General features: G+C 37.5%; 3 protein-coding genes across 8 annotated transcripts; 1 reads left to right on the forward strand and 2 right to left on the reverse strand.

The window, feature by feature from the left end:
- Nucleotides 1-86: 86 nt before the first annotated feature.
- LOC103329824 (protein MICRORCHIDIA 6-like) lies at nt 87-9,285 on the reverse strand. Of its 5 annotated transcripts, none has more exons than XM_089050863.1 (20): nt 8,968-9,285; nt 7,843-8,030; nt 7,387-7,461; nt 7,266-7,300; nt 6,443-6,521; nt 6,245-6,334; nt 6,087-6,162; nt 5,588-5,666; nt 4,768-4,902; nt 4,117-4,215; nt 3,953-4,036; nt 3,722-3,868; nt 3,062-3,145; nt 2,757-2,811; nt 2,557-2,668; nt 1,543-1,807; nt 1,357-1,436; nt 1,221-1,263; nt 1,090-1,119; nt 87-504 (listed from the first exon to the last, which is right to left on the reverse strand). In XM_089050863.1, exons 3-20 carry the CDS (start codon nt 7,445-7,447, stop codon nt 406-408), a joined length of 1,653 nt encoding a protein of 550 aa, XP_088906989.1. In that variant the 5' UTR covers nt 7,448-7,461; nt 7,843-8,030; nt 8,968-9,285; the 3' UTR covers nt 87-405. The 5 variants fall into 5 exon arrangements, with proteins under 5 accessions (XP_088906989.1, XP_088906986.1, XP_088906988.1 ...); XM_089050860.1 differs by having other exon boundaries at nt 7,823-8,030; nt 8,957-9,285; XM_089050862.1 differs by having other exon boundaries at nt 87-971; nt 7,823-8,030; nt 8,957-9,285.
- A 4,167-nt stretch (nt 9,286-13,452) lies between these two features.
- LOC103329823 (uncharacterized) lies at nt 13,453-17,771 on the forward strand. 2 transcript variants are annotated; one of them, XM_016793925.2, is made up of 6 exons: nt 13,453-13,730; nt 13,817-13,945; nt 14,231-14,323; nt 14,492-14,679; nt 15,079-15,123; nt 15,229-17,771. In XM_016793925.2, the coding sequence occupies exons 1-6, from the start codon at nt 13,637-13,639 to the stop codon at nt 15,397-15,399; spliced, it is 720 nt and encodes a 239-aa protein (XP_016649411.2). In that variant the 5' UTR covers nt 13,453-13,636; the 3' UTR covers nt 15,400-17,771. The 2 variants fall into 2 exon arrangements, with proteins under 2 accessions (XP_016649411.2, XP_008230564.3); XM_008232342.3 differs by having other exon boundaries at nt 13,457-13,730; nt 14,441-14,679.
- NRT2.7 (high affinity nitrate transporter 2.7) lies at nt 15,541-17,595 on the reverse strand. Its single transcript, XM_089049986.1, has 2 exons — nt 16,457-17,595; nt 15,541-16,020 (listed from the first exon to the last, which is right to left on the reverse strand). Exons 1-2 carry the CDS (start codon nt 17,593-17,595, stop codon nt 15,753-15,755), a joined length of 1,407 nt encoding a protein of 468 aa, XP_088906112.1. The 3' UTR covers nt 15,541-15,752.
- Nucleotides 17,772-17,790: the final 19 nt, after the last annotated feature.

Consider the following 17,790-nt stretch of genomic DNA (forward strand, 5'->3'; position numbering starts at 1 on the left):
CTTCAATTAGACTTTATGCTGTCAATTTTGAAGTCTTATTTTCTGTAGACGCGTACCTCTTACTAACTACAAATGAAGGCCAATCATTTTCTTCAGAAAGGCTAATTCATGCATAGCTTTTGAGTCTTGAGAACCTCTTTGAACATTCACAAGCTTGTTCTTTACAGTAACTGTACGTGACCACCTTACATAATTGGATCAACTTGTACTTGCTCCATATGAAACTTGGGCTCAAATCAAATGAAAGCCATGTTAGATAAATTCTTTATTGGAGCAAGCCATAATGGTTTGTTTCATCAGTTTCTGGCCCATTGAGATGATCCTCATTGCCATAGGAAGGGTCACGGGACATTCCACCCCACTGAGGAAAGTAGATGAGGGTAACTGGGAGAGTGCACACAATCATCATAATACCCATAAGAGAAATGCTCTCTGCTTGGAGAATTTAGGGCCTGAGTACAGTAACAGCTGGGTTATCACCGCCCCTACAGTCCCTCCACTGACCTGCATTAATGGGTTTTCAATCAAGACTTGAAATGTAAATGATTAGTGCAAAGCCTTTTTGCAGTAATTAAACAAATGAGCAGTGTTAGTATGTCACGAGCACATGGGCGACTGTGGCCTTTGACGAACGATCATCTTTCGTTCGATCAACGTCTCAGCCACCCACCCGTTTATGCGAGTCAACGCATGGACACCTGAGGGATTACAGTTGAGATCTGTCTAGCTCAACTAGTTTGTCACCCCAATATTGTCTTATTTTCCTGAAGATTGAAAGCCAAGAACGAGGGAGGAATGATCCTCCATCATCCTCGCTTCCCATCACAAAGATTCAAGCAGTAGAAGAGAAGTGGGACCCAAGAGGGAGAGAGAGCTAGTTAGCAAACGTGCTGCTCATATTTATTCAATGTGTATGATTCAAGCAACGTCTGCGTCAGTTCATTCTCTAGTTCACCTGCATGTTTTTGCACCTGCACCAATTATAACTTCATCTTGATTAAAGACTAATTATGTCAACTACCAGATCAAGTAAAAATCTGATATCAGTTTTTTTTTTGGGGGGAGAGGGAGAGAGAGAGCGAGCAGTACATTCTCTAGTTCATCCTTAAGTTGTTGCACCTGCACCAATTGTAATATCATGTTCATTAAAAGACTTAACTATATTAACTACTAAATCAGGTTTATCTTTTTCGCACACAGAGGGGGAGAGATAGAGAGACCTTCAAATTAAGTTCTTGCACCGTTTGATCCAATGAAAGCAGCCTGGAAGCGACAGGACACATGAGAAATTCCAAAACAATAACAATGTGTGGATAATTACGCAAATGGTGAGCAACCATATTGCTTTGTACTTACCGTAACCTAAGTTTTTTGTTTTCCTGCATCAGAAGTATCTTCTGTGAAACTTGCATCATGTCCTCAACGCTATTTTCAGGCTACCAAAAAAATACACCAAGGAATGGTAATAAACATCCAACATTAACCTAGTGAAAGGAAACAGAGATATGTTTTGAACCCAAATATGAGAACGTAGAAGTAAACCTGTTCACTAATGTACTGGACATCATCAGTTCCACAAAATCCATTGTGCCTTTTGGCGTGTTGTAGTTTCACTGGAGGATCAACAAGATCCTTCCTCTTTTTGATCAAACCTGCTCTTGAACTTTTATATTCAGAACCACTGTTCAGTAACGAAGGTTGGTCTGCACAATTCTGAGTTGCGGAATAAGGTGGCTCCTGCTGACGCGATGTTGCAGATGGACATCTTTTAACTTGCTGATAACCAATCAGTGTGCAATGCTTGTTCCTGCCAAGGTGAATGGTAGTACAACAGAATAATGCGTCAACCCGGAAATTATTACAAGTCATTGGACCAGTGAATTTTTACAGAAATGAGAACAACCCTATACATTCAACAGCCAAAAATTCAAAAGCAAGAGTTAATACTTTAAAATACTTCCACAGGCCGGCCTGCCTCTCGAGCGAGGAAGAAGAAGTTCATCTTCGAAGACGTCGTCGTCTGTTCTTCAGTGTACTGCTACTACTGAGATGAGACGGCCAGTTTCATTTATGTTCTTAAACAATGAACCGTTTTTGGGCTCTGGGTTATGGGTTTGCGTCCTAGGCAAAATGTGATTTCGGTAATGATATATTGGGGCAAAATGGGATTTTTATTTTTATTTTTTCTTTTAAAAGCATTGCATCAGAGGCCTAAGCCCAAGAACTGAAACAAGCTAAACAGGGCCTACAGAAAAACATAAAGAACTAGAAAAAAAAAGCACAACAATGCTATTAGTATTATTTTTTTTCTTGTTAAAAAAACAATGCTATTAGTATACTTACTATTTCGTGTGCAATTCAACAGATCTAATTTTCTATAAATAAATAAATAAACAATAACCAATGGGATGTTAGGTCTTTTGTGTGCTTCCAAGTGGTCCTGATTCAATCCCCGCGCTACCCGTGTATGTGAGTTCGTGCCCCCTCCCATTCCTAGCTGTGTCACACAAAAAAAAAAAAAAAAAAAAACACCCAACAATGTAAAGGGTGGCTCACCAGTACTCTACTGTCATTTGCTTTAAACGATCTTCAAGCTTTTGGAAGAGGGAAGTTTTCTCAAAATCTTGCTTATTGTGAGTAGGCTGAATATAATCTGGTTCCAGGACACCTACAATAATAATACTATCGCATAAATCATCATCAACCGTACGTATACAACTGTTTGATGAACTAGTCTATATAAGTGCAGTTCTCACCGACAACTCCTCTTCCAGTACTGTTTGTCCCAATTCTAAGTACACGCCAAAATGGCTGCCAAAAATTAATAAATAAGAAAAGCATAAGTGGTATGCAACAAGTTCACTTTCTTTTCCAGGGGTATGGAACAAGATAACATACATCGACTAATAAAAGTTATGCAAATGGCATATAGTTTCATTCACTCTCGGCAAATTTGCAAACAAAAATCCTGGCTTGGCATTCGACAAGTAAACAAGTCAGAGAAAAGGTTAGTGAATTTTTATTAGACGAGCTGTTTAACAATAACAGAGAAGAAAATTACCAGTATCAGACGATTCCGATGGTAGATATTGAAACCATGAGTATTAGCCTCCTTCAGAAACCCTATTGCGGTAATAATTTCAACCTGAACAAAGAAGCTAGCAATCAACTACGGTAGAACCATTGGATTTGGATACTAACAAAACACATTCGCACCGCACACCACCTAAAGCTAAAGACAACATGCATTTGCACAAACACATGTGGGGTGGGTGATTAGGATCAGATAGGGCTTTTAATCACACAAGCTTTTTCTCAAAAAGAGACGTGACACACTTTTTGGGCTATAACTATCATTTCAAGACATGACTGCTCTGTTCTTCAGACGTTTTTACTGAAAGTAAAACTCAGCCAACTTCATCATCATAATACTCTATTATTCATGGTCATGTTGTCTCTTTTAGCTAGAAGAAAAAATGCAACCTGTTTAATTTGCTCCATCTTAAGCCCTCCGAAAACCGACTATAGAGAGAATTCAGAATGATTAACGACTTGAACATGAGGATATCAGTCAACCATACAGTAACTTGGAGAGAGAAGCAAAGAGGAAACTGATGTGATGCAATTAAGTCAGATGCGTCTGATAAATTACAGGGTGCAATTAGTAGCAGCTAAAAATCAGCATGGTAGTAGGAATGGTGGCATTGTAGACAGCACAAACCTCCATATTTCCATGAATTTGTGGCATATACTTGATAAACTGAAGATATTTGAGATCACTGGCAATATTATGGTGCTCAACATCTCGTCCACGCAAAATTATTCTGAAGTACTCTGGTAGCTGCCTATACAGGATTGATGCATATGCCTGTAGAACATGAAACCAGGCCAGGATTTAAGGAAGAGAAACTTATTGTAATATTCAAATTTGATATTTGAAATCTATACTTACACGGAGAGAGTGCTGATATAGGTTTGCAACATGCTGATTTGCTTTCATTCTGCTAAGTGCTTTGTCACCATTAATACAAATATCCTGCAAGAATAAGATTTATGGTAACAACGTATCCAATATGATCCAAAAGTGAACGAATGAAGCAAAGGGATGATCAGAACCTTGGGATCAGAATCAAAATCTAGTTCCATGTCCCCATCATCATTTAACCAAAGATTGTAAATGACAAGTTTTGTTCCATGATCCCCTATATCATCAAACTGACAATTGGGTTAATAAATTAAATAGGTAAAATACTTACATGCACACCATGTCTGCATGAAGGCATGTATGTGTATATGTACAAATGTAAGGATGTGTGTATGCATGTAAGGATATGTGCACACACATGATAAAGGGCCAATTGCACAATAACAATTTCTTGCTATAATAAATATACAAATTTATAAATAAACTCAATCCTAGACATGTATTTATAGAAAAACCCAAGTACTATTTAAACATAGAAACACACCCAAAATCAACCCCAAAGTCAACTTTTTGGGTGTGTTTATAAATAGATTTTGAGTGTATGTAATGATGGGTTTTGGGTGTGTTTATATGTTTAAATAGTGCTTGGGTTTTTTTAAAATTTAAGCCCCTATTTTGGGTGTTTTAGTGAACTCTCTTATTTTTAACACTTCATTTAGGGTCCAATCGAAATCACCTCATTAATAAAGAATGTTTGCAGGCTTACTTGCTTCAGCAACTCATAGGAATGCAGCAGTAAGTTTTATGTTAAGATTAATGCCAAATTATCTTTGCAGGCTTACTTGCTTCAGCAACTCCTCTTCCGTTGAATAAGGAGACCACTGTAACAGCATGGTGAGGTTAGAAGAAAACTGGTCTTCATTATGTGGAATTATGGGATTGAATGTTCTGGCTGATGAGTTAAACTCATAATCCACCTGTAGTAACGGGAATACCCATACTGAGTTCTGAGTTAAACAGTTATTAGATTCCTATAATAAAGAAACTGAAAATAGTATCAATCGTACATTAATGAATTCCATTTGGGTTAACCAAAAAAAAAATTAGAAATCGACTCACAGCATTTCACACTGATAAATGAACCATAAATGGGGTTCTGCCACTGACCGAAATCAAATAATATGCAGAAAGATCACTTTCAGTGGCCTTGTTTATGGTAACACCAAAATGGCATTACAAGGTCCCTGTGATAGCCTATGTTGAAGACTTATGAAAATTTATCTGTTCATAAATCAAAGACGATACAAAACCAAATACTCTCGCTAAGTTGTGATCATCTTGACGGCAAATGATGAGAACCATAATTTTAGGAATATGTGGACAACTAGGTAATTGAATTGATCTCTTTACTACTATTGATTCTGCATCACATCCACTCTGCTAAATTTTTAGTCTTCAAGGAGGAAGTCCCTGATAGTAATTCCGGCCATGTTCAAGTAGGCCATTTATTAACTTTCAGACAGGACACTAACACTGCTTACACAGCATGTTCACCTATTGTAGACTCCACAATTTGGCAAGGATTATCATACCAATTTTAGTTTGGGTGAACTTGCAAAAGAAATTATCACATATAAAAAGGTGCTATGAAATCAAACTCACCATTGGTACAACTATCTTGTCGTAGCTCACCTGCCTCAAAAATGTAAAAGAAAGGAGTCCAACACTTTGAGTCTGTGACCTGAGAAGGTTATACACCAATGCAAACAGAACCTTATGCAGTCAACATTATATACCAACAGTGTAAATACAAAATAAGTACTATCTCTATTTTATAAAAATTCATGGTTATCTCCACTTCCTAATATTGGGCTAGAAACAAAATTATAAAGACAAAAGCGAGACATAATAATGTACATTAGTAAATCAAGCTGCCAATTCATTTCTTATCCCAAAAAAAAGAAAAAAGCTATCAACCGCCCTTTTTTATGGTCTTTATATATATATATTCTCTCTCTCTCTCTCTCTCTCTCTCTCTCTCTCACACACACACACACACACACACACACACAGAGAAATACCAACAATAGTTATTTAATAACAAGGAAAGCATACTACAAGCAGAGTAAGTAAAGTGAAATTATATGATCATGGGCCAAACCTTGATTTCAAGTGGCGACTGAATACAATAACATCTGCTCCAAGTCTCATAGAGCTTGTCTTGAAGCCATTTCCATCTGAAAGGCTAAAAGGATCCCAATCAACAAATAATACAATACATCAAGCACAAGATTCAATGACCCCAAGTACAATCTATACATTGTCCAATGGTTAACTTTGATTTCTTATCTGAAAACCCAAAGCTCATACAGCGCCTTATAGCATCGGGGTCCATTCCGCCACCATCATCTTTTTGTTGTCGAATATCATGTTTCAGAAGCCAAAAGTTCATATGAAATGTTATCCTGGTCTAGATATTAATAGAAAAAACAAAGGTAAAAGGATTGGTAGGCCAACCTCGAATTAGCAAAGCTGGAGTCCCATACCGTGGGGTAGACATCTTGTCTATGCTAACAAAAGTAGCTCCATTTTGTATCTAGTCCCCACAAACAAAGGTTGTTAATAAATAACTAAGTGCCCCAGTTAAACAGAACTGAAAGGTACCATAAATAAGCATGCTCAGAGAGAGAGAGGACACCAAGAATCTTCTGTTATAGATTTTTTTCATAATTTTATCAGAGCACAACAGAGTACAAATACAAAACTGAAAAAACTGATTGTATTCACTGATCTATACTTACAAGATACATTTGCTATTTATATATAAAATCAAAATCAATCACTAGTGCAGACAATCATTATTAATCTTAAAAAACAATCACTGATTTTGTTCATCCTAAACTCCACACCACCTCAATTGCAATACAAGACATCTAAAATTTTCCTCCCCTTTCACAGGCCCTGGAGCTGATGGAATTCTGTCTCCTAAATATCACTTGAGTCTTAAGAACAACACCATTTCTAACATCGTATAAAGACTTAAAACCAAACAAATCTAAAACCTTACCATCCATGATTCCAAGCTTGTCCTTTTTCTCTGATTTATAACAGTAATTCAATAGCTAGAGTTAACACCACAGGGAGAATGCATTTTGTCCACCAGGAAACAACTTCAAAGGCAAAAATGAACTTCAGCATAATGTTATTGGGTTTCTTCCTAGTAATGGGCCATTTCTATCTCAATGATGTTATTCCGCTCAAGGGGGTTTCGGAAATGAACATTTTAAATGCAAAACCAGAAGAATCAGAATGATAAAGGTAAGGGGGTTTTGGAAATTACCTCGTCGACTGCATTGTCAAGCAATTCTGCCATGGCTGCAAACAAGTGATCAGAAAGAGAGCAAGGGGAATACATGCAGAAATAAGAGAAGGGAAACCAATGGGACAAAACCTGAGTATACCTCCAAAAGCCCACTTATGTGAAGTGGCATTTGAGTGAAGGAACATAGGGTGTATGCGCATATGGTTTTTTCCATCTGTAAACCAAAAGATGACATAGAATGGTCTAATGAAAAACAGAAAATTAGGAACTCATGACAGGAACTTTCATGTAGACATGCAAACAACTCTTTCAGACACGGGTTCTGCACTTTTTCTATTGTAATCAGGTTCTAGCCCATTTCACGCACGGCCGCATACTGAAATTTGATACACCAGTGTATTTACCATCATATCTTCATAGTCCATTAAAGCAGCTTTAAAAACCCAATTGTGGTTAAATGATACAAACGCCTAAAGGAATTTGAACTTGTTAATCAATTAGGCATGCCCATGCGGAATGCCATTTAAGCAAGGGTCGCAATCGAAACACATAACGTGAGCAGAGAAAACATTTACATGGGTTTGCGGCTTTGCACCTCTGTCCCTGCTTTTCTTCGTAGTGTCCAGCTTTCCAAAATTGCCGAGAAATTGGTGTTGGGCATACTGAGGGTGCAGATGCAGAATCAAAGCCAGGCTCAATCTCCCTTGTACATTTTTTCATATTTGACTCACCCATTTCATCATCACTGCATAAATCTATGATGTTTGAATTGCTCATTGTCTTCTGCAAACCAAAACATAATACAGGTGAAATCAAGAACTCAATAGACAAGTTCAGCAATTACAACAAAAGAAAACTACTAAAAAATGACAACAATCAAAATAGTTGTAAACTAGGACCGGATTGATGAAAGATGTGGACAAAGATGTTCCATTTGTGAGAGAGAGAGTCAGATATGCATATATGTACAGTCAGCAAAGAAGGAGTAGCGGCAATGAGAGCAGAGGATGATAGCAGGCAGAAAATGCTAGTGCCAACGTGATGCTACATGCAATAGAAGGTGGTGAAATATGTATTTTTGTCAGAGAGTAGAAGATGCGGAAAGAGGGCTGGTCGGCAAAATAGATTGATGGGGTGTCTTAGGCGCTATTTTTAACAATCCCAAAACCCAGATAAGCTAGCAAGATAAATTCTGTAAGCTCCATTGCTAAAGCCTAATGAACCCATAAAATGAAGAGAAACACATCACATCTGATCTGATTAGATCACAAGGCAAATTGATAAACAAGGAATTAACTAGTGATGTAGGTATGGGTGCACAGATTAATATAATATAATGGTGTCAGTATAGTGGTGTTTTGGATAATATTAGTTTACTCTAGTGGTATTGGTATAATGGTGTCGGTATTGCAAGGCTCTAAAGCTCACTTGATATAGGATTTAATATTATGGATCTTTTGTATAAAACAGAAGCACAGAGAGGTAGTGAGGTAGACTTGAAGAGAATCACAACCCAGCTCTAGATAGACAAAATAAGCATGCATGAAGATGAAGATGAAGATGAAAGGGAGTTACTAGAATCAGAATGCAATAGAATAAAACCAAACCAATCAAAAAAGAAAGAGCATGAAAACAACCCAGGGAAAAATCCCCAACAAAGAAACACTAAATTAAAGCTCACAGATCCAGGACGTCAGTAACCGAATAACCTGCCAATAACCTGGAAAGAGGGATTATATCAAGCTTCCAAAGAAAACCCAGCACTTGAAACAGACCAAGGCAACTAAACCAAAGAGATGAAACAAGGCAGCTAAACCAAAGAGATGAAATGACGGCCGCCCCAATAGCTCAAAAGAAAGATTGCATTTCATATATGAAATGAGGAATTGAATGGGAGAAGGTTTGAAAGGCAGGAATGAGAGGTAATATTTTGATGTGTCACTGTCAGTGAAGATCGAGAGAGCTGCTGCTGCTGCTGCTGCTGCAGAGACAGGTTTGTTTCAATAGTAATACCCAAATGCTCCAACGCCTGGTTAGACGATTGGTTGTAACCAAGGATGAAAGTTTTGTGTCAAATACAAATAGTGTGTACGGAAAGTCAAAGACCGAGTATAAATTAACAGATCGACTACATACGGTATTGCTTTTCTTGTGATGTAAGTAATAAGGATTAAATAATCAAACAACACCACCAAAAGATTTATGTTTTTATTTGTTGGCTAATGATGCTAACAACTTCTATTTTGTGAAAATATTAGGGAGATCAACTTTAGATACCAACTTATATACCAACCCACACACACACACACTTATGTTTGGGGTGGAATTGCGGAAATGATAATTTCTTTTCCCGGGTAAAAGAAATATTGGTAGACAAATATTTTGTTTAAATCTTAAACACACACGAGTATTCTTCTTCGTTCTGCTTTTCCCATTCAATCTATGTCACTTGTATTCCACTCATATTTAAATATATATTTTTTTCTATTTAGAGCATCTGCAATGGTTGCTTAATGGTTCATTTTAGTTCAATTCAATAGTTCAATTTATTGAACTTTTTTGGCAGCTATTGAACTGAACTGAAGTTTCCCTTACATTGGTGCAGTTCAATAGCTTACAAATTAAAATTTATATTTTTTAAAATATCTTTTAAAATTATTGAATAAAATAAAGTTAATTACGATAAGAATTATACAATTAAAATGGTTTCAAAGAGATCTTTAAAAAGAGACAAATTTTGAATATATATATATATAATTAATAACAAGATTTTCTTTAGTTGGTGACAATATTATATAAACATTTTTAAAAAAAGAATTGGAAGTCGAGATTAAATGAGAACATAACATAGCACCTATTTTTCAAGTTATTGCATAACAAAATTGAATATGAATAAGCAAAATTAAAAAGTAATGTTGTCCAAGTGTCAATAAGAGAGAGGTTGTAGAGTTATTATGGTGGGTCAACTTATTGAAATGAACAATTGATCCCTCACCATTGAAGATGCTCTTACAAGTAAAATATCAGAGCATTTTCAATAGCATTTTCAATAGCATCTTCAATCACTTCGGGATGCTAAAATAGACGAGCCACATTAGAAAACATCTCTCCAACAACTTTGTCAAACTCAGTGATCACAACTGCAATCTCTTTCTCTCTCTTTAAGACTGGTAAAGTTGACTTTGGTTCTCCTCAAAACATTTAATTTTACTTTGGAAAAACAAAATCTACCTTGAAGATATTTAAAACATGCTTTTTTTTTTCTTTTGAGATAATAAATATATAGACTTTTTTCACATATTTTCATATTTTTCATTACTTTCCATGATATTGCATTAATTGAATTGAATATTCTATTGGAGCAAAAATTATTCATGTAACAAATAAACCTTTTCAAATTGCCACATAGGTCAACAAACTTTAATTTGAAAAGTTTAATTTATTACTACTATTGGAGATGCTCTTAATATTTTGTATTCTTTATTTTTTTTGGACAAAATATTTTGTATTCAATATATAAATTTATGTGTGAGTGGAATAGATTTAGCATAAACTCTTCAATTCTTATAAAAAAATATTAAACACACCATTTCTTTCAAAATTCTTATCTTGATTCTCTCACATAATAAATTATTGAATCATACAGACCTGGTTCTATGTGAGAGAGTTGAGATTTCCCAAATCTTATCTCAATTATCTCAGATGGTGTGGGGTCCATGAAATTATTGAATCATATGGTACCCATAGAATTATTGAACTATACATGGCTTATTCTATGTGATAAAGTTGAAAGAAAAGCTAGTGTATAGCGGAAGTTAAAAGATAAGAGTCTAAGAGACCTGAGCCTAAATAAGACACATGGGCAGGCTGAGGGTAGGCCATAGGTTTCAAAACCTAAGCCTAAACTTTACCCAACCTTAGAACGGGTGAGGCCGAGTAGGACTAACCATCAGGCAAGGCTGGACTTTGGCCCATTGAACCTCGAGCCACTCAATTCGGCCCATGGGTTACAAGCCAAATGATGACCAATTGAACCATCCATGCAACATTTAAAAAGATTGAGTTTGTGATTGGTCCGAATAAATAAAAGAGAGATTGTCATTGGGTTCTTTCCTTAGCTGCCAAATATGAATATTTTAGCAGATATGTGATAGGTCAGTTAGTCAATCAGGAGAGTGAGACCCTTTTTTTGCATCCAAATTTGAATGTATTCTTCCGTAAAGTAGTTTAATTTAGAGTAACTTTTTTTTTAGTACAAGTTATAGTCTAAATTAGAGATGAAGGTAATTTCTCACACACACACAAAACTATATTGCCTCTAGTCTACAAGTCAAGACATTTTTTCATTTGAATTAGAGTCCTATCACATCAACAACAGCAAAAAAAACTTATATTTCAACCTTATGATACCTAAACCTAATCAAGAATTGCGGATCCTTTTAAGAGCCATTCCACCGTTCAGCCCAAGCCAGAGGCTAGGGGCGGGCTGCTCAAAAACGAGCTTCCAAAGGGCCACTCTTGCCCGGGTTAGGAGTGGGTCCCACGAAGATGGGTTGGCCTAAAGGCTAGTTTCGAGCTCGAGCTCGAGGAGGATGACGTCATGCGCGACATCATCGTGCGGTTTGAATTTTTAAGGTAAAAAAGTTTAAACCCATGTCAACCTTGCACTCTCTGGCATTTTTTGGCAATACAATTATGAAAAAAAAAAAATTGATTTTTTTAAAAAAATACCATCAAATTATGAATATTTTTTCTATAAATACCTATAAATACCCTTCACTTTTAACACCAATCCTCATACATTTTCTTATACTTCTACTATTATTCACTCTTTACTCAACATTTTCCTCTCTTTTAAATTATATTTTTATTTCTTATCTTTATGGCTTCTTCTATCGAAAGTGAGGGGCGTGGAGCATCATGGGAGATGTTTGAATTTTTAAGGTAAAAAGTTTGCAATACAATTATGAAAAAAAAATTCAATTTTTAAAAAAATACCATCAAATTATGAATTTTTTTTTCTATAAATACCTATAAATACCCTTCACTTTTAACACCAATCCTCATACATTTTCTTATACTTCTACTATTATTCACTCTTTACTCAACATTTTCCTCTCTTTTAAATTGTATTTTTATTTCTTATCTTTATGGCTTCTTCTATCGAAAGCTGAGGCGTGGAGCATCATGGAGATGTTTTCTTGTCTGAGTCTTGGCTCCAAGTTAGTCATTATTGTGTCGCAATGAGATGAACCATATGCAAGATTCGTATAACAATTGTAAGCTTTTGCTCAAAGAAGTCCCAAAACCCAAAGATCATTACACTTTTGAACAAAGTATGCATTATAATTGCAAATATCATGCATGACTTTATTGAACAAATGGGGTTGCATTCTATATCGCATTCAAAATCAACATCAGTACAAAGAAGTTGGGATAAAGTAATTTTTCAAAAGATTCTTACCAGAATGCCTATATGTCCACATTCGCCACGCCGACTTGTGAACCACGGTGGCGGCGAACTTGGTTCTTTTCATCAAGCAAAGCCACTGCTATGACAACTTGTTCATCTTCTTCTCTCTGCAACATATTTCTTTCATCTGCTCTATGACTTCTCTCATTTGTTTCTCGCTCTTGCCTCTCCAAGCATTTGCTAAAATCTTCCTAAAATCTTCCATTTGAGAATGGAGTATGAATTTTAAACTCGGAGAAATGAAAATAATGAAAGATGTGGTGTAAGAACTATAAGTTGAGCCTCTAGTTTTATAGAAAATTTTGGTCAGATAAAGATGCCACGTGACTTGATTTGATTGGATGAAAATCGTATCTGAAATTTGAAATTCATCTAAAATTTGAAATTTATATGAAATTTGAAATTTGAAATTTATCCGAATTTTGAAATTCATTCGAAATTTGAACCCAAATTTATCTGAATTTTGAATTTTGAAATTTATTCGAAATTTGAACCCAAAAATCTTATCTGGAAATTTTATTCGGTTATAAATAGTCTTGACACGTAGGAAGAAAATCTTATCTGAAAATATTATCCAAATTAATTTTTGAGGTAAAAAATTTGTGAAAAAATAAATAAAATGAATAATAATTGTCCTTTGAGTTTGAAACACATAATACTATTTGTCTATTTACGCTATTTACCCCAAAGAAATGCTCTAACAAAAAAAAGGTTTTATTGACTTTTCAGATTTCATTTTTGCTCAAACTATATATCCTTCAATGCCAATTCTGCGGAAAGGAAGTTGCGAGGAAACGACGACGTCGTGTTGTGTGTTACGTCAATGCTGCTCGCAAGTATATTCGCATTTCATTTCTTGAGTGCTGGAAAGCACTCTCAGTCTCAAAGATGACAGCATCACTCTAGCAGCGCAAAAATGGCGATTGCAAGAAAATTTCTTTGTTCATTTCGACAATCCCTAGATTTACTAATCTCTTCCCGTTCCTCAATTTCTCATTCGAGGCAATTCTGTAAGTACTTTTTGTGGGGAAAGTTTGTCTGCTTTTCATATTCAATCTTTTAACATTTGATTGTTTGGGTGTAATCACTTGTTCAGCTAATGCCCAGTTTGAACCTTTGAAGGCGTTGTCAAAGGGCGTTCAACCTGTACTACGCAACCGTGCCTCAGCATATTATTGTTCATTGAATATCCAAAGAAATTCTCTTCAGAAATTCTGGTTTTCAGGCAAGTCGCCTATTCGATTTTGCTTCTACCGCTTGAAAATGTTAAAGTAAACTTTATACTTTAAATTGGATTTGGAAATTGTAGGATTTTTGTCGTTGATCATCATATTGTGGCGCTAATATTCAATTAGACTTTATGATGTCAATTTCTGGTGGTTATGGTTGTTAAAAGTTAAAACTTGAACATGTTGATGCCATTCACTAATGAACCCTAAACAAAAACTGGGTTTTCTCTGCAGCCAGCATAATGTTTAATGGGTACCCATAATTTTGACATTCCTTTCAGGAGGAAGTATACTAAGATTTGGAAGCATTCTTGGTGTGTCAGTTTTTCTTGGGTCAATCAGCTTCTTGCCAAATGCTGCATATGCCATGGATGGTGAGCAAGCACCCGATTTATTATATGTTCTAAACTCTCGTGCCCATTTTGAAGTCTTATATTCTGTAGACGTGTACCTCTTACTAACTCCCTTTTATTTGAATTTTAATAATGTAGGCCATGATATTTTGGTGAATGATCTTAATCTGGAAGTGTCTGGTGCTTCAGATGTGGAGGAAGATCAACATGCCGTCTGGATGTTTGTGAGGAAAATCTGGTTGCCTTTCTTTTTCTTCGTCACTATGTTGGCATACTGGGATGATTCCGTTACACTTGCGCCATTTGCATTGAAGCTAATTCTTTTCCTCCTGAGCACCAAGCCTAGTCCTTTCTCAGTTTATGGTTTCGTGGATGAGGTAAGGAAGCATCCCCTGGTACTTTTATACATTTACTAATTTCTTAACACCTAATTAATCAGTGACTTTCTACCTTTTAACCTATTGGAAGGTAACCATGTCTCGGTTTCTGCAATCTGAAGAAATGTAGATTTCATTTTTTACTGAACACTTAATTTGAGGAGCTGCTTTCATTTCATATTGGGTGGGTTGTAGTATGGTAGGAACTAACAAGTCTCTTATTGTTCTATGACTTGAATTCTCAGAAGTGGCACCTTGTTTTTTGGGTAATGACTACTGCACATTGTTTTCGGTGACCATTGCATTATAATTTAACCATAGATTGATCAAAGCTATAGTGTTGATGGTAATAGTAGTTCTTGTCGGATAAACCTTTATTTCAAACTTAATGTTTTGCAGTTGTGTCATCGACTTAAGCGTGGAGAACCTCACTTGTATAACAAGGCAAGTGTCCTGTTATCATTATAAAATTTTAGTGGTTGCTACTTTGAAAAACTAGAACATTTAAGGATAACACACTTCTAAAATCTTGTGTTTCCTCTTCTTCAGGCACTGTACGCAAGTAAGGTTGAAGTTGAAGACTTTCAGCTTTTGTGTCTGGCTAGAGTTGAAGTAAGAGACCAGAAGTACACTTTGGTTGGAATTCTTGGTGGTTGGTGGCCTTTGCCAACTTTGGATGCAATCAAGCATCGGCTGCTGCATCCTCGTAAGGAACTCTAAAGCATATCATTGAATGGCGAGAAAACACGGTAAGTTCAGTGTCGTTTTATCGAGCTTCAGTGTTCAGTTGATCGAACTTGCATGTTCTTGTGGCACTGTATGGAAAATGGAGGGTCCCTCGACCACAAGCAATCATACGTATTTAGCTATCAAATGCAGTCTTTATTTAGTGTTTTTTTAAAACAACCTAACTACAAATGAAGGCCAATCATTTTCTTCAGAAAGGCTAATTCATGCATAGCTCTTGAGTCTTGTACAGTACGTGATCACTTTACATAATTGGATCAAACTTGTACTTGCTCCATATGAAACTTGAGGCCCAAATGAAATGAAGGCCTCGTTAGATAAATTCTTTATTGGAGCAAGCGATAATGGTTTGTTTCATCATTTTCTGGTCCATTGAGATGATCATCAGAGCCATAGGAAGGGCCACAGAACATTCCGCCCCACTGAGGAAAGTAGATAAGGGAGACTGGGAGAGTGCACACAATCATCATGATACCCATCAGAGAAATGCCTGTCTGCTTGGAGAATTTAGAGCCTGAGAACAGTAACAGCTGGGTTATCACCGCCCCTACAGTCCCTCCACTGCCTGTAATCCCCGATACCACACCTAGTGACCTGCATTAACATTAATGCAAATGATTAGTGCAAAGTCTTTTTGCAGTAATTAAACAAATGAGCAGTGTTAGCATATCACGCGAACGTGGGCGACTGTGGCCTTTGACAAATGATCATTTTCCTTCAATCAACGGCTCACAGTCACCCACCCGTTCATGTGGGTGAACGCATGGACACCTGAGGAATTACAGTTGAGATCTGTCTAGCCTAGCTAGTTAGTCACTCCAATATTGTCTTATTTTCCTGAAGATTGAAAGCCAAGAACGAGGGAGGAATGATCCTCCATCATCTTCATGTCTTAAAAGATTCAAGCAGTAGAAGTGGGACACAACAGAGAGAGAGAGAGAGAGAGAGAGAGAGAGAGAGCAATGAGTCATCAACTGTGCTAATTTTCTACTTGATGACATGTGGAGAGTGTCATTGCATTGTTGCTTACCTTTTGGACACAAAGGGAACCACACCAAACGTTAGGCCCGAGGCTGCTTGAACAAAGACAGAGAAGGCACACATGACAAGTATGGATCCCCAGAGCGAGTTGACTCGCCCGAGTAACAAGCACAACAACCCAGCCACTGTCTGCGTCACCCACAACCCCCACAACCTCCCTCTCATCCCAAACCTTCTCCCCATCCTATCAGAAACCAACCCTCCGCTCGGCCTCGAAAAGAAATTTGCCATCCCAAAGCTCCCCGCAATGATCCCCGCCACTTGAATATTCACATCAAACCTGTCGTAGAAATACTCAGCTATTATATTATCAGTCGTCATCTCCACCCCAAAACAGAACCCATAAGTCAAAGCCAAAATCCAAGCTCTGTAATTCTTGGCCCCGTGACAGAAAACATTGCACAAGCTCTCTTTGCCAATATTAACCTTCTTCAAGCTTCTGTAGCTCCCAGAAGGTACGTCTTGCCCGAAAGCCAGGACCAATAAGGCTGTGACAGCTTGGAACACTGCGGGCACAATAAATGCAAGCCTCCAAGCTGTGGAGGACGGTACGTTGAAGGACATGATGAGAGTATAAATGAGGGGCATGACCAACTGGGTGACGCCGGATCCCATGTTGGCCCAGCCGGCGGAGAAGCCGTTGGCGAGGCCGACGACGCAGCTGGAGAACATGCAGCTCATCCAGAACTGGTTGGCGACGAAGTTGGCGAGCGAAAAGCCAGTGAGGAAGCGGATGGCAATGAAGGAGTGCGGGGAGGAGATGAGGGAGGTGGAGAGGATGACGGGGGCGGTGATGAGGGAGAGGGTGGCAATGGCGATGCGCGGCCCCACAAGGTCGCAGATGGGGCCCATGGCAATGCGGGAGAAGATGGAGCCGAGGAAGGCGGCCGTGCCGGCTCGGCCGGTGTCCGTGTCCGTAAGATTGAGGTCGTCTTGGATGACGGCGAGGAGGGGAGGGATGGAGAAGGTGGAGAAGAAGTTGGAGAAGAGAGAGAACCATGCAAGGTGGAAGGCTAGCATGTGCGGTGGCGCAATTGAGAATAGCCTAAACTCTGTGGCCTTTTGATCAGCATCTACTGGTAATGAAAACAGATGATCTACTTGTTCAGTTTCAGCTTCAGCTTCCATGGTGGCTGTTAATTAATTGGCTTTGTGAATTTGATTATCAGAATATTTCTGCTTTTTGGAGTAGCGCTGTGTAAACCAGCTTCAGCACGCAAAAGTGCTTTTACTCATGGTAGCTGTTCTTTCTGTGCCTGATATTTTTCATTTTGGTGACATATATTGGTGCTTTTAAAGTTAAAGATTTGTGTGTGTGCATGT

Source organism: Prunus mume, linkage group LG4, assembly GCF_029339155.1.
Source record: "Prunus mume cultivar Tortuosa linkage group LG4, ASM2933915v1, whole genome shotgun sequence".
Taxonomy (NCBI): Eukaryota; Viridiplantae; Streptophyta; class Magnoliopsida; order Rosales; family Rosaceae; genus Prunus; species Prunus mume.

Coding starts and splice junctions, on each gene's coding strand:
- LOC103329824 (XM_089050860.1), bottom strand. CDS start 8,024: ATGAGCAATTCAAACATCATAGATTTATGCAGTGATGATGAAATGGGT. Junction 6,335..6,442: donor TCCAGCTTTGCTAATTCGAG/GTTGGCCTACCA, acceptor GACAACAAAAAG/ATGATGGTGGCGGAATGGAC. Junction 4,037..4,116: donor ATTTTGATTCTGATCCCAAG/GTTCTGATCATC, acceptor TTATTCTTGCAG/GATATTTGTATTAATGGTGA.
- LOC103329823 (XM_008232342.3), top strand. CDS start 13,637: ATGGCGATTGCAAGAAAATTTCTTTGTTCATTTCGACAATCCCTAGAT. Junction 13,731..13,816: donor TTCTCATTCGAGGCAATTCT/GTAAGTACTTTT, acceptor TCACTTGTTCAG/CTAATGCCCAGTTTGAACCT. Junction 14,324..14,440: donor TGCTGCATATGCCATGGATG/GTGAGCAAGCAC, acceptor TTAATAATGTAG/GCCATGATATTTTGGTGAAT.
- NRT2.7 (XM_089049986.1), bottom strand. CDS start 17,595: ATGGAAGCTGAAGCTGAAACTGAACAAGTAGATCATCTGTTTTCATTA. Junction 16,021..16,456: donor GTTCCCTTTGTGTCCAAAAG/GTAAGCAACAAT, acceptor ATGTTAATGCAG/GTCACTAGGTGTGGTATCGG.